The 13,817-nt window shown below is 39.3% G+C and overlaps 1 protein-coding gene across 5 annotated transcripts; it reads right to left on the bottom strand.

Annotated features, from left to right (window-relative positions):
• Positions 1-1,209: 1,209 nt before the first annotated feature.
• Positions 1,210-9,902, bottom strand: LOC310738816 (uncharacterized protein). 5 transcript variants are annotated; one of them, XM_083564230.1, is made up of 2 exons: positions 9,892-9,902; positions 1,210-2,479 (listed from the first exon to the last, which is right to left on the bottom strand). In XM_083564230.1, exon 2 carries the CDS (start codon positions 2,475-2,477, stop codon positions 1,743-1,745), a length of 735 nt encoding a protein of 244 aa, XP_083420356.1. In that variant the 5' UTR covers positions 2,478-2,479; positions 9,892-9,902; the 3' UTR covers positions 1,210-1,742. The 5 variants fall into 5 exon arrangements, with proteins under 5 accessions (XP_083420356.1, XP_083420357.1, XP_083420354.1 ...); XM_083564231.1 differs by lacking the exon at positions 9,892-9,902 and adding an exon at positions 4,992-5,261; XM_083564228.1 differs by lacking the exon at positions 9,892-9,902 and adding an exon at positions 3,797-3,885.
• Between the last annotated feature and the right edge of the window lie 3,915 nt (positions 9,903-13,817).

Raw genomic sequence — 13,817 nt, 5'->3', positions numbered from 1 at the left:
TAAAAAAAGTGGGGGGAAAAATGAACACGATTTCAAAGACATACAAATCACATATTCGACTTTCCTCATTTGCAGTTTTTTTTGAGGAGTGGCATTCATAATAATCATTTACAGCATTTCCAATGTATAAATAGAAAATCATTTACAAAATTCCATGCGATCATTTCTTCTAATTGAACAGTTAATATATCTGCAACCACTGGAATGCCAAATCAGTGCTGGAACCTTTATTCCAAGGGTTTGTGAGTAAGAACAGTCATATAGAGTTAACAGTACAGTGCATAACCGGCTTATCTTGACACAAATGCTTCCGATTTGAAAGAAGTTTTTGGAGGACAAGCGTACAATTAACGTATGGCATAATTTCCGATATATTCTGCTTGAACAAACAAGCCTCATGTATATATCTCCTAAATCACGAAATCTATCTTTGCCTATACGACATATAGTTTTTGGGAAGAAATAAATGATTAATTATGTCTTTTCAAGGTGTATTAAATGATGCCATCGAAAATGAACACGGTTTGACTTCGAATGGATAAATTGCAATACAGTCAACCCCTGATAATTCGCGACTCGGAAAATCCGCGGGTTTTTAATTGGAAGCTGACAAACAGCAAGTTGCGGATTATCTTGAAATTTGCGGGAATCCGAAACGGGACCGAATGTTCAGGAACGTTAGAAATAACATTGTAAACTATGTTTTCACTAACAAATTGCATAAAATTTTGTAAAACATGTTACTGTATGTACAGTGACATTATGTTTACATGGATTCTCTAAGGTACCATAGGGGCTGCTGGGGGGTGGGGGAGTGGGGGTGCATCCGGGGGAACACTGTGTAGGCCAATTAAGCAGCAGATGGTGGTGTGTTAGTGCTTGTGTGATAGGACAAGCTTTGGATCAGTGTTAAATTGATCTACAACCGATATATATATAAAATTATCCTATATATATATATATATATATATATAGGATCATTTTTAAGCAAACAAGGCAAAAAACCTTTTTGGAAATGTTATAAATCATAAATATATTTACTCTGAGATTGTCTTTCTGATATGTATGCTTCTTCCAGATATACAAGCTCAAATATGAGGTTGGCATTAAAAAAAGCGTTTGACACGAGTTCCCTTTAGACATGGTTCAAAATAAATGAGTTGTTTTGTCTTGAATCTCTTGGAAATGTAAAGGCCTGTCATTGTCAGCATAGATCCTGACTATCTGCTTTGATGATCCGCTTCGCCTTAGCTGCCATATATCAATTGCACAAACAGGATTTTACTGAAATAATAATTTAAAAAACACATTTTCTTTTTTAAATAATAAACACAGTGATATCTGTTTGTGCATTTTCCTGACATCGGATCATTTCCTACCATCTAAATGTAGAGAACATTCTATTTAAGTACTTGCATTTTTTTCGTGTTTTTTTGCTTTTTAAAATCACCAAACAATGTTAAAAATCATCCAACAACCAATACAGTTATTGATCACAACTGGACAAGACTGGACTGACACGGACCAGTTTTACCACGGACATTTAGCGTAACTCTACACTGTGGTGTGGCATTAACATGTCACCATTTATAGGGTCACTTTTGATTCGTTTACACCTAAAAATGGTTAAGCAGAGAAACCTGAAAACCGTGAAGTCACATCATCGTTCCTGGAGTTGTGAGATTGATAAATGTTTTTAGACAGCGAATGGAGATATGGCGCTCGTAAGAAACGAAGCAGCGTTACTTCTCAGCAATGGCAGGCAGCATGCAGGCACGGATGCGAGCTTCCCTCCATGCACTCCGGCACTCGGAGAGCCAGTGCGACACGATTGTTTGTTTGTCCATGCTGCGGCTGCTTTTTGCCCTCCATCCACAAGAGGTGCCATCGACCTTGGCGCAATCTAGCTTCTTCCTGCTGAGCGGCGAGCGCTGGGGCACGACAGGAGAGGGGACAGAATCTGGAATACGCAGATCCGGACAACTGGTCTTGTTCTTGACGTCAAGACCAGGACAGGGTACGCTGCGTGCTCTGTGAAGGGGAATGCTCCCCCGTCTGGTGGCGGAAGAGGACGATTCTGCTTCTCTGTAGCCATAGAGGTACTCTAGGGGGTCAGTAGAAGTTGGGCAGTCCTGCTCCGAGCTTTGGGCTTGCTCTGGCTTTGAGGAAGAAGGCCCCGCCAACTCTACCTTGGTTGTCGAGGTGTCGACGGTGCAGGATAAGGGTTGTGCAAGCTGGCGCAAACGATGTGGCCGCAAACAAGGCTTCGGAGAGTCCAGCCTGCCGATGGACAGGATGTCCCGGTCTGGCTCGTGCAAGGGGAAAGTAGGTCGGGCCAGCTGACAAATGGAGTGTAAGTAGTCCTGGGAGCTGCTGTATTGGCTGTTAGTCTGATTCAGGTCATGCACAAGCTCCTCCGAACCCTCACGGATGGTCGGGAGGCCCCGCTTAACCAGCAGTCTAGACCTGGGCCGCATCACTGCATAAACAAACATGGCTTAATTAAGATTCACATTCTTATACTGTCTATCATAGTCCATCAGTACTGTATTTTCTCCATGAAGTCTGTCTAGCTTTAGTAAGCTTTTTATAAAAATCGGACACGTGTGTCAATCCACTCCACTACGTAACTGCCCATAATCAATGCACATAACGTGAGACATCGGTTACAGGAAAACTGTGCAAGCCCCAGTCTCCATGGTAACTCCTCTTTTCGTTACATCTCAGATTTCATTTCAGCTGGAGAGCGCAGTCATGCACGCAGCACACATATACCCACACACAAACACACACACGCACAGACATACACACACACACGGACGTCCATACACAAATAAACCCACACGTATACATACTCTCGATATTTCTATTGCACTGTATGCACTCAAAATCCACCAGATTTCTTTCTCAACGTTAGAACAATTTGGGAGCAAAAAACAGAGCAAATAACCCAACGCCCCCAACCTGACACCTCCTCCATCTCTCCCTCCCTACCCCTTTTTCTCGTAATGTTTATCCCCTAAACCTGGTCATTGTTTTTTCTCAGTTCCTACACCACAGGGACTAAAACAAAAACCCTTATAGCGCATGTTTTCCCTTTTTCCCCCAAAACACCCACACGGTGCACACCTGGTCGCCTCGGTGTCCAAGCAGCAGTGGCTGAATTTCAGGAAAGCCCCTTACAATTTTCTCCATGTTAATGGATTCATCAATCATCTCCTAAATCCATTAATCTTTCTGCCTCCTTTCTTTAAATATTTACAAACCAAATCTAACCCTTGAAGTCGGAGAAGCTGAACCCTGAAGAATATCGAAAAACATCAAGACGCTCCCACCTCCTGTGCGTCTCTGGTACCTTGGGGTGTCTCTAGGTGTCTCCTCTTCTGTCCTTGTTCTTCACTGCTCCCTGCCACAGCCCAGCACTTGACTGCTTCTCTACGAGGAAAAACAACGCCACCCTCCCTTCCTCGCACTCCTTTTCTTTCTTCCCTACGCATGCAATCTCCTGCACCCTCTCTCTCTCTCTCTCTCTCTCTCTCTCTCTCTCTCTCTCGCACACTCACTCACTCACTCACTCCACCCTCTTTTGGCTGGGGCTAAAAATAGCACCACCGGTTCATTCTCGTCCCCGTAGCTGTGTGTGACTGATCATTTGCAAAATGGATTGTTGGGTAATGTCGAAAAAACAAAAAAGACTGGGATCGGAGCGAAGGATGAGGCGAGAAGAACGAGCTGGTGGGGAAATTGAGAGGAGGATGAGGCTTAGGAGAATGAAAAAAAATGTTTTTTGACTCACTGTATTAAAAGATGAAGAAGAGTTTCCCGAAAGCATCACAAGGTCATTATGCATTGGAAGAGCGAGCATCATCATCATCAAACTCTCTCAAACATCTCTCTCTCTCTCTCTCTTTCTCTCTCTCTCTTTCTCCCTTCCGGTTAACATTTGAGCACTTTGAGATGCTTCTGGGAAAGGTTTTTCATCTCCCAGTTGATGCTGTATAGCTTGGAGACTACACTCACTAAACACACTTATTACATCATTTGTTTGCTTGATGAGACACTTAGCAAGATCAGTCCAGATTCATACCAGAATTCCTCCTGAGAAATTTCCTCAAACTCTCATTCTAGACTTACAGTTTTTCTCAGTTGTTTCGGAGCATTTCTCGAATAATTCGGAATATTTTTTAAACCAGTAAGTGCATTTCTCGAAACACTTTGTACAAACAGCACAACACAATGGTTTGTCTTTAGTTCATCTCTCAAAAGTAAGTAACATCAAATTGCCATCAGAATTCCCCGTCCTTTTGTCACTGTTCATAAACAAAATGTTTTGTCATGTTGTGAGTATGACTTTGCACACTTTCAGCATTTCCTGATGTTAACGACGGTTTTGGTTACAACGATTGAAAATGAAAAGGCTGAATTTCTACACATTACTGTATGTACTGTATATTGATTGCAGGAGACCAGACAGGATTCACGCTTACACTGTACTGTACAAGTGTCTGTTCGTTTCCTGGTTGTTCATCCATTTTCTGATCTCTGTGTTTCACTCTGTCGCCAACTGAAGGTTAACGAGATTCACCTTTGACCTGTTATAGAGGACTAGTTGATTATTGGTCAATCTGATGCCGTTCACTTGCATTCATTACTGGCATTCAAGATTAATGCAAGATTAATGCAGTTTTGGAGATGCTCTGACCCAGTCGTTTAGACGTCACAATCTGCCTCTTGTCAAAACTCCTCAAAATCCTTATGCCTGGCCATTTTTCCTGCTTCTAAAACATCAACTTTGTAGACAAAATTTTCACTCGCTGCCTAATAAATCCCACCCACTAGCACGTGCCACGATGAAGAGATAATCAGTGTCTATTTTGATCTACATAACATAAACAATTGATAATGTAGCGAACAGCAGACACTTGTACACAATCAAATAAACAAATGTATCAAAGCATTCGCAATGCAATGAGAAATTAAGAAATCCAAACCTTATCTCAAGTAACGCTAAGGCATGTCGATACGTGTCTATAATCTCTCGTAAGGCTTATGATTGCGTGGCAATTTCGACAGAGTCTGGAAAAACTAAAGTACAGCTGACTGTTCTCATGCGTACAGCTGACTGCTCTCATGCTGCACCTTCGAAGTGTGTGTGTGTGTGTATGTACGTATATACACTGCCAAAATAAACACATTCCTTCATTTGTTTTCTAGCTGTATTCTTAGAAACGTTTACCTCATCAGGTTTTTCTGCTCACACACACACACACACACACACACACACACACACATGCAAGCAAATCGCTGACAAAGCATCACATTTCTGACTTTCTGACAAATCGGAAATTAGGAAAATGTGTAAGGAATATGAGATGAGAAAATATGACAGGACGTGCTGCTGTACAAAAATCCACAACGATGTAGTTTCGTGAGACCTCAGTGTGAAGGTGACAATTTTTCTGATCAATATCATGGTGTACCTACAACAACAACACCACATCAACACCCCCAGAAAAACAATGTACTGTAATGTCCTGACCATTAAGAAACTCTGACACTGGTGGCCCCTTTTATATATATATATATATATATATATATATATATATATATATATATATATATATATATATATATATATATATATATATATATATATTAATATTAGGGCTGTCAATCAATCAAAATATTTAATCGTGAATAATCTCGACTAAATCACACATTTTTAACCTATTTTATTTATACTTTAAATGAATACATGTCAAGTTTTTGACAAATTGACAAATAGTGATGCTTTATGCAGATGTATGTTTATTATTAGTGAAACCAAACTCAACATGGAGCATGAAGACAAAATATTCTTGTAAATGTTTTTAAAGTAAATCGAGTAAAAACGAAACTTTTGCTATGTTTCCACACGGGCGGTTTTAAATGGCGGATGTGTGCAACATGGCGGATTCTGGTCCTTGGTTTGAGACTTGGTGCATCAGTAAAACAAATGTTTATCAAATAATTTTTCGGTGGAGTTTTTTTAAAAAAAAAATTTTATCTCTAAGTAAAGAAGAGACGTAGTGAATAAATGTTTGTTGCGTTGAATCTGTGACAGATTTAATTTTCACTTTTCATGGTCTGTGACTGACACAGGAGCAATTTGGCAGCAGGGATTTAAATATTTAACAAAGTCTGGGAGATTCTTTAAAGGTATATTCTGTTTGGATTTAATTCTGTTAATTTATTTTTTATTGTATTTTGCAGCATCAATGTTCCCCTGGTGGTCTAGTGATTAGGATGCGGCGCTCTCACCACTGTGGCCGAGGTTCGATCCCCGGTCAGGGAACCAACCCCAGCCACTCTTAGTGCCGGTCCCAAGCCCGGATAAATGGGAAGGGTTGCATTAGGAAGGGCATCCATCGTAAAAACATGTGCCAAATCAAACATGCGGATGATCAGCTGTGGCGACCCCTAATGGGAGGAGCCGAAAGAAAGTTTTTCGCAGCATCGATGTTGTGCTACACTTGAAGCATGCTTGCTGTTTATTAAGAAATAAATGACTTTTTACAGAGCAGTAGCACCATATTATAAATTGCAATTCTTTGTTAAATAACCACTTATTATTAATAATTAATAATCATAATTGAAAATGAGATGATCACAGAGAATAATCTCGATGCACTCTGTCTCACTGAGACCTGGATTAAACCAGGTGATTATATGGGTCTAAACGAGTCGACACCGTCAGGATATGTTTATAAGCATGAGCCCCGTCAGACTGGTCGTGGGGGGGGTGTAGGAACCATTTATAGTGCTTCTCTTAATGTTAGTCAGAGATTAGGATTCAGCTTTAAATCATTTGAAGTGCTCGTTCTTAAAATTGCACTTTCAGACATGCACAGAAAACTCGCTCTGGTCACCGTGTACAGACCCCCAGGGCCCTACGCTGATTTTCTTCATGAGTTTGCTTGTTTTCTCTCAGACCTCTTGATCAGCTTTGATAAAGTGCTGCTTGTAGGGGATTTTAATATTCATGTAGATGATGCAAACGATGCCCTAGGATTATCATTTGTCGATTTACTAAACTCTTTTGGAGTTAAACAAAACGTCACCAGACCAACCCACCGTTTTAACCACACACTAGACTTAATAATATCCCACGGAGCAGACGTCACTGATATAGATATTTTACCCCAGAGTGATGACATCACAGACCATTATCTCCTACTGTACACACTACCGGTAGAGCAGATTAACCGTGTTTCACCACGGTATCGACTTGGTAGGACTATTATTCCAACCACTAAGGACAGATTCATAAATAACCTGCCTGATTTATCTCAGTTTCACATTAAACCCATAACTGCTGATCATCTTGATGAGATGGCGAACAACATAGACCTTATCCTCACTAGCACTTTAGACACTGTTGCCCCCATCCGGTTAAAAAAGGTTTGAGAACAAGCACCTGCACCTTGGTATAATAGTCATACGCATGCCCTAAAGAGAACAACACGTAATCTGGAGAGAAAATGGAGGAAAACTAAATTGGAGGTATTTAGAATTGCGTATAAAGACAGTATGCTTAGCTACAGACAGGCGCTAAAAGCTGCTAGAGCTAAACACCTGAGCAAACTCATAGAAAATAACAAAAACAATCCCAGGTTCCTTTTCAGTACAGTCGCTAAATTAACAACAAATCAGGGATCTGAAAAATGTGTTCCATCACAGTTTAGTAGTGAAGACTTTATGAATTTCTTCACTGAAAAAATAGATAGAAAAACATTAGAAAAACAATTGTGGCAGTTCAACCTCTGACAGCATCTCCCGACACAATCGTACTTACAACCCCACAACTACACTGTTTTACATGTATAGGACAGGAAGAGCTGTATGATGCTATTATGAAAGCTAAATCAACAACATGTCAGTTAGATCCAATTCCCACTAAACTACTGAAGGAAGTGTTATATACAGCTGGTGAGCCTCTTTTAAATATTATTAACTCCTCACTATCGTTAGGTCATGTCCCTAAATCCCTCAAGTTAGCAGTTATTAAGCCCCTCATTAAAAAACCTAATCTGGATCCAAGCACGCTATCGAATTACAGACCAATTTCAAATCTCCCATTTATGTCTAAGATTTTAGAAAAGATTGTCGCTGCCCAGCTATGTAACCACTTGCAGGAGAACAATATCTTTGAAGAGTTTCAGTCAGGTTTTAGGCCCCATCATAGCACAGAAACTGCTCTAGTTAAAATCACTAACGACCTGTTTTTAGCTTCAGACCAAGGCTACATCTCCCTATTAGTTTTACTAGATCTTAGTGCTGCGTTCGACACTATAGATCATGATCTTCTCCTCGATCGCTTACAGAATTACATCGGTATTCAGGGACAGGCATTAAGCTGGTTTAAATCCTACCTGTCCAATCGTTACCATTTCGTAGATTTAAATGAAGAGCTATCCAGGATAATGCTAGTAAATTATGGCGTGCCACAAGGGTCAGTTCTGGGACCCCTGCTTTTTACAATATACATGCTTCCATTAGGAAATATTATTAGAAGGCATGGAATTAGCTTCCATTGTTATGCTGATGATACCCAGCTATATATTTCATCCAAACCAGGCGATACAGCTCAATTAGCTCGCATAACTGAGTGTGTTGAAGAAATAAGAGATTGGATGACCCATAACTTTCTGCTATTAAATTCTGATAAAACGGAGATTTTGCTCATCGGCCCAAAAAATAGTACACAGAAGCTCCAGCATCTCAGCCTGCATTTAGACGGTTGTTCTGTAACTACTAGTTCAACGGTAAAAGACCTGGGAGTTATTTTAGACAGCAACTTATCTTTCAAAAATCACATCAATCAAGTTACAAAAACAGCCTTCTTTCACCTTAGAAATATTTCTAAGCTAAGAAATATGTTATCTATATCTGATGCAGAGAAGCTCGTCCATGCGTTTATGACCTCTAGAATAGACTACTGTAATGCATTACTAGGTGGATGTCCTGCATCATTAATAAACAAGCTTCAGTTAGTTCAGAATGCAGCAGCAAGAGTTCTCACAAGGTCAAGAAAATACGATCATATAACCCCAATCTTATCGTCCCTACATTGGCTTCCTATTAAGTTTCGAATAGACTACAAACTACTGCTACTCACTTATAAAGCACTAAATGGTTTGGCTCCCATGTATCTATCCAGTCTCTTAACACGCTACAATCCGTCACGCTCCCTGAGATCTCAAAACTCTGGGCTTCTAGTAGTTCCTAGAATAGCAAAGTCCACTAAAGGCGGTAGAGCATTTTCACATTTAGCTCCTAAACTCTGGAATAGTCTTCCTGACAGTGTTCGGGGTTCAGATACACTCTCCCAGTTTAAGTGCAGATTAAAAACATATCTTTTTAGCAAAGCCTACACATAACACACATCACACACATCACATCATAACCTTGTGCTCCAGAACACAACTTCACTGTTGTTTTCTGTAAAGCTGCTTTGAGACAATGTCTGTTGTGAAAAGCGCTATACAAATAAACTTGACTTGACTTGACTTGACTATTATTATTATTTTTATTATTACTGCTAAGTCCCTGTGAGCTAGCTCTTATCATAGAAACAAGAACATTGTAGCATAAGCTTGTTAATATAAAGATAATTAGAATTACAGGCATTGTTATAGACAAATTTAACACTATTATAAGGAAAGTCCTGGAAATAAAAAAGTTTTTTTTTTCGTGTCAATCCTTCATATTAGGAAAAGGCCACTTGTTCATGACCAGGCTTTGCCCCAGAGTACATTAGTGTAGATATTTATATTTAACATTCAGGATGATAAGTAGACATGAATGTGTTAGGGACAATATCTAAAATAATGACTAAAATAAATTCTGTACCTGTAGAAAGTGTTCTTTCTGGGGATAAACTGGGTCGTTCGAGAGAGGGAAAGGAGCAGTTGCATTGGTTTGGCCTGTTTAATGCAACACGATCCTCGAGAGCCTGGTTCAAATCGAATTCACAATTATGTGCTATCTGTCACGTCAACTACGGGGCGCCTCCGAGTTAGAAGGACACGAAAACTATGCGAGGGGCGGAAAACAAAGGAAGGGGGAATGTGTCTTGTTGATTCCTCTATGGAGGTCAAAAGCATGAGTTTTACCTACAGTACCATGCGTATTTGAACCTGGTCAGTGTGTAGACGCAGGTAAAGATAGGAACGGCAAAACAATGAGAAAGAGTGCAAGAGGTTCTACTGAATTGGTGCATTCGGCAGGCCCGTGTCAGTCTTGGCCTTCGGTGTAGAAGTGGAAAAACTCATGCATGTGTTTGGTTTTAACCACAAAAATTCTATTAGGGCAAAGTGTTCCCGGTTTTCTTTCAGGAGTCAGTGCTCAGGTTCAAATAATGTCTACTGCGCAAAGTTTTACAGCATCAACTGCTAACAATATTTGGTTAGTGGAAATCTTTTCCCAGGTTTTACTTCGCCCTGAGCTTTCGTAACTAGCGCTCGCTTCGAGTTGTTCTGGAACTGAGAACGCTGCAATTTTTGGGCAATTGGGCAAAAAAGCTGGTTTTCAAATTTACCTCTTTGATCCTTGTGAAAACAAAATTAGTGAACAGTCGATCAGCTACTGTTTTAGCCAACTTTGACGTCGCGTTGTAAAGATATTAGATACTAGTAAGGGGATCCCTCACCTCTAGACATGGATTGTCCATCAACAATGACAGCTTTTCGAAACATAATGCTCAATTTCTTGTTAAACACTGTATGGGTCCAGAAGAAATGATGATGTGCGATCTAAATCACGATGACCCGTTTCGTCATGCATCTTTTTTAAAACCATTAACCTAGACTAGCGGTGTTTAAGTCAAATGGGGACCTTTGAGTTTATAAAATAAAAGAACACATTTTCAAATCCCTTGCTACATTTATACACTTATCCCTGCATTTAACTAACGCCTGGAAAGATTTAGCATAAAAAGATTTGTTAGCACGTCTGAACCGTCGTAGGACGTCCTGCTTTGCTTCGTCACCAGTGCCAAAATGCTGACTTTTGAGAAGCTCGTCCATTATTCAGAATCAGGCATTCCACATGCTGAATGTTCACAGTAATGACTGCTGTCGGTTGGCCCACAACATGCGCACCGCCTATCAGTAATTAGACATGTGTACAGCTACGCTAGCATACATTTTTATACCTGTAACACTAAAAGTCCCGGTTTTTACTTGATCATGTGTCTTTCAGGTGAGACCAGTTCTTGTCCAGCCATCTTCCGCTTCAAGATACCATCTTTCTCAAGCTAAATCTTATCTCATTCATGAAGAAGACCGTGCATGATGATTGACTGGGCATGATGGAAGTTTCTTTCCTGAAGCGTGTGAAGCATCTTTTAAAATTTGCACTGGATCTCCGCAGTGGTGTCAAAACTGTGACCTTATCGGAAAGAGGATTAAGTCCGCAGAAGCCAAATCTGGTAAGTAGGGTGGGTCAGGAAGTGATGTAAAGTGTGATGTGAAGTTTTGAGAAACTCACGTGTGAGGGGATCTCAGTGACAGAGTGCAGAAATGAACAGAATAGCACCAGTTGCACAGCTCCCAATGTACACAGGAAGGACTCTTTTGGCACACTGATTTATAAAGGTCGGTGCACCCTGTGACTGTGCCAGCCTTGTGCTTCCATTTGTTGTCATGTTACAAAACTAGTTTTGAAACCTTTTGATACCACAACTAGTCTTGAAACCTTTTGATACCACCTTATGGATGTTACACTATCCCTATTGCATGTGTTTGCTATTAGTTGCCTAAGCAACCTTCTTAGAACATTATTTTTAAAAGGTCACAGTTTTACCTTTTAGAGCATTTTGGAGACTATTTTTCCTGTTGACACCAAATCATGTTTGTGTAGCGCTTTTACGTTCAAACAAGTGAACCTGGAAAGACATTTGTTTTTGTGATGTGGTACACCTCTAGCCTGCCTGGCTTAACAACAAACTCGTACCAGCATGAGGTCATCCTGAATGCTCTGTGCTCCAGAAGTCACCTGTGTTTATTTTGATCCTGCTGGAAGCAAAATATGTTTTGAGAACAAACATAAGTGCCCTTTTGCCTACAATAGGCCTTGGTTTGGCCCCTCGGATCTGATACCATGGGACAAGTAAGGGGAGAGCACATGTGGAGCACGGGAAGTCTAAAAAATCTTACAGGTTAATCTCTACATTTGTCAATGTTGCTATTATTATTTTTTATGAGGCAATGCAAGAAGGAATTTATGCAAAAAAAATTGCATCAGTGGTGCCAAGATGGAACAATGAACCTTCTCACAATTATTATTAGTACTGTAAATAGGGCTGGATGTTCTCTGTAATATTAGGCATATGATTTTATTAATATTATAATAATAAAAAAAAACTATAATAATTAAAACATCATTAGAGGTAGCTGATGAAATGGCTTTTTTTTTTAGAATGATAATAATAGTCTGTAAAACTGTAAAAAATAAATATATATATAAAATTTTCATGTTAAATGTTTTTTATTGCTTTTTTATAAATAAAATGTACATAAATAAAATGTATGAATATGAAAAAGAGAAATGTATTATATATTTGGCTATTTTTATTATTGATTTCAACTGGGGCTGTCAATCGATTAAAATATTTGATCGCGATTAATCGCATGATTGTCATGAGTCAGCATGTAATTAACCCGCAACTTAAACACATTTTATTAAACACACAGACGCCCCATTTGCTTTTATAATAATATGCATGTGTAGTGCAAGTATTTTTTTATCAAGTGCTGCAGCGATCTGTGAAGCCTGATTGTTAGCAGAGGTGGCAAAAGTACACACATCCTTCACTTAAGTAGAAGTTTTAGTAGATATCCATGTTTTAAAATAATCTAATAAAAGTTGAAGTACTGACTATACTTTTTTACTAAAGTTAAAGTAACGGAGTTTGGGCTCTGACACTTAACCTAAAGAGTTTATGTAATCCGTATGAAAGTTATAATTGGTACAGTTTCTCCGGTATCACCTCATTTACCGTCCGTGTGGAAACTTAGCAAAGGTTCCTTTTGGTGTCCTGATGATTTACGCAATCTAAAACACCTTTTTACTTTAACCTCCTAAGACCTGAGCTTTGGTTTGGCTTGCATTTTAGATTTCTTCCAGTTATTTGGGGTTAGGAAGAACCAATAATTATAATAACCATATATTTTCTTTGAACATGAAGCTCTTCTTGGAAAAAAATTATGTCACTTATGTGGACACTCGGTCTGTATCTACAGAAAACAATAAAGACACCATTGTGCACAATGTCCACGTATGTGGACACCCAGGTCGTAGGAGGTTAAAACGTTTACAAGAATATATTTTATTTAAAATAACAAACATACATTTGCGTAAAGCATCGATATTTGTCCATGCCGATGTTAATAATAATTACATATTATAATAAAATTTAATCGTGCGATTAATCATGATTAAATATTTGAATCGATTGACAGCCCTAATATTAATATTACGTGAGGTCCAGTTACCAGTTAGAGCCCAAACGTCTTTACTTTAACTTGAGTAAAAAAGTGTAGAGGATGTGTGTACCTTTGCCACCTCAGGCACTGTCACATGAATAACAATGCATCATCGTTTTTTTAAAGCCTCCGTTTTCCCAGTCCACACTGCGACGCAAAAACTGTTTTCATATTCATCCACTTTGGAGAGCGTTTTCAAAAAGTTGTTTTCATTGACTATAAACAGGCATCTCAGTGTGGCTGGAAGGGCAAAACGGAGAGAAAAATATATGGCATATAATAGAAATTTCT

This window comes from Silurus aristotelis, assembly GCF_946808225.1.
Source record: "Silurus aristotelis genome assembly, chromosome: 16".
NCBI classification, from domain to species: Eukaryota; Metazoa; Chordata; class Actinopteri; order Siluriformes; family Siluridae; genus Silurus; species Silurus aristotelis.
This window is presented reverse-complemented; position numbering and strand designations above follow the sequence as displayed.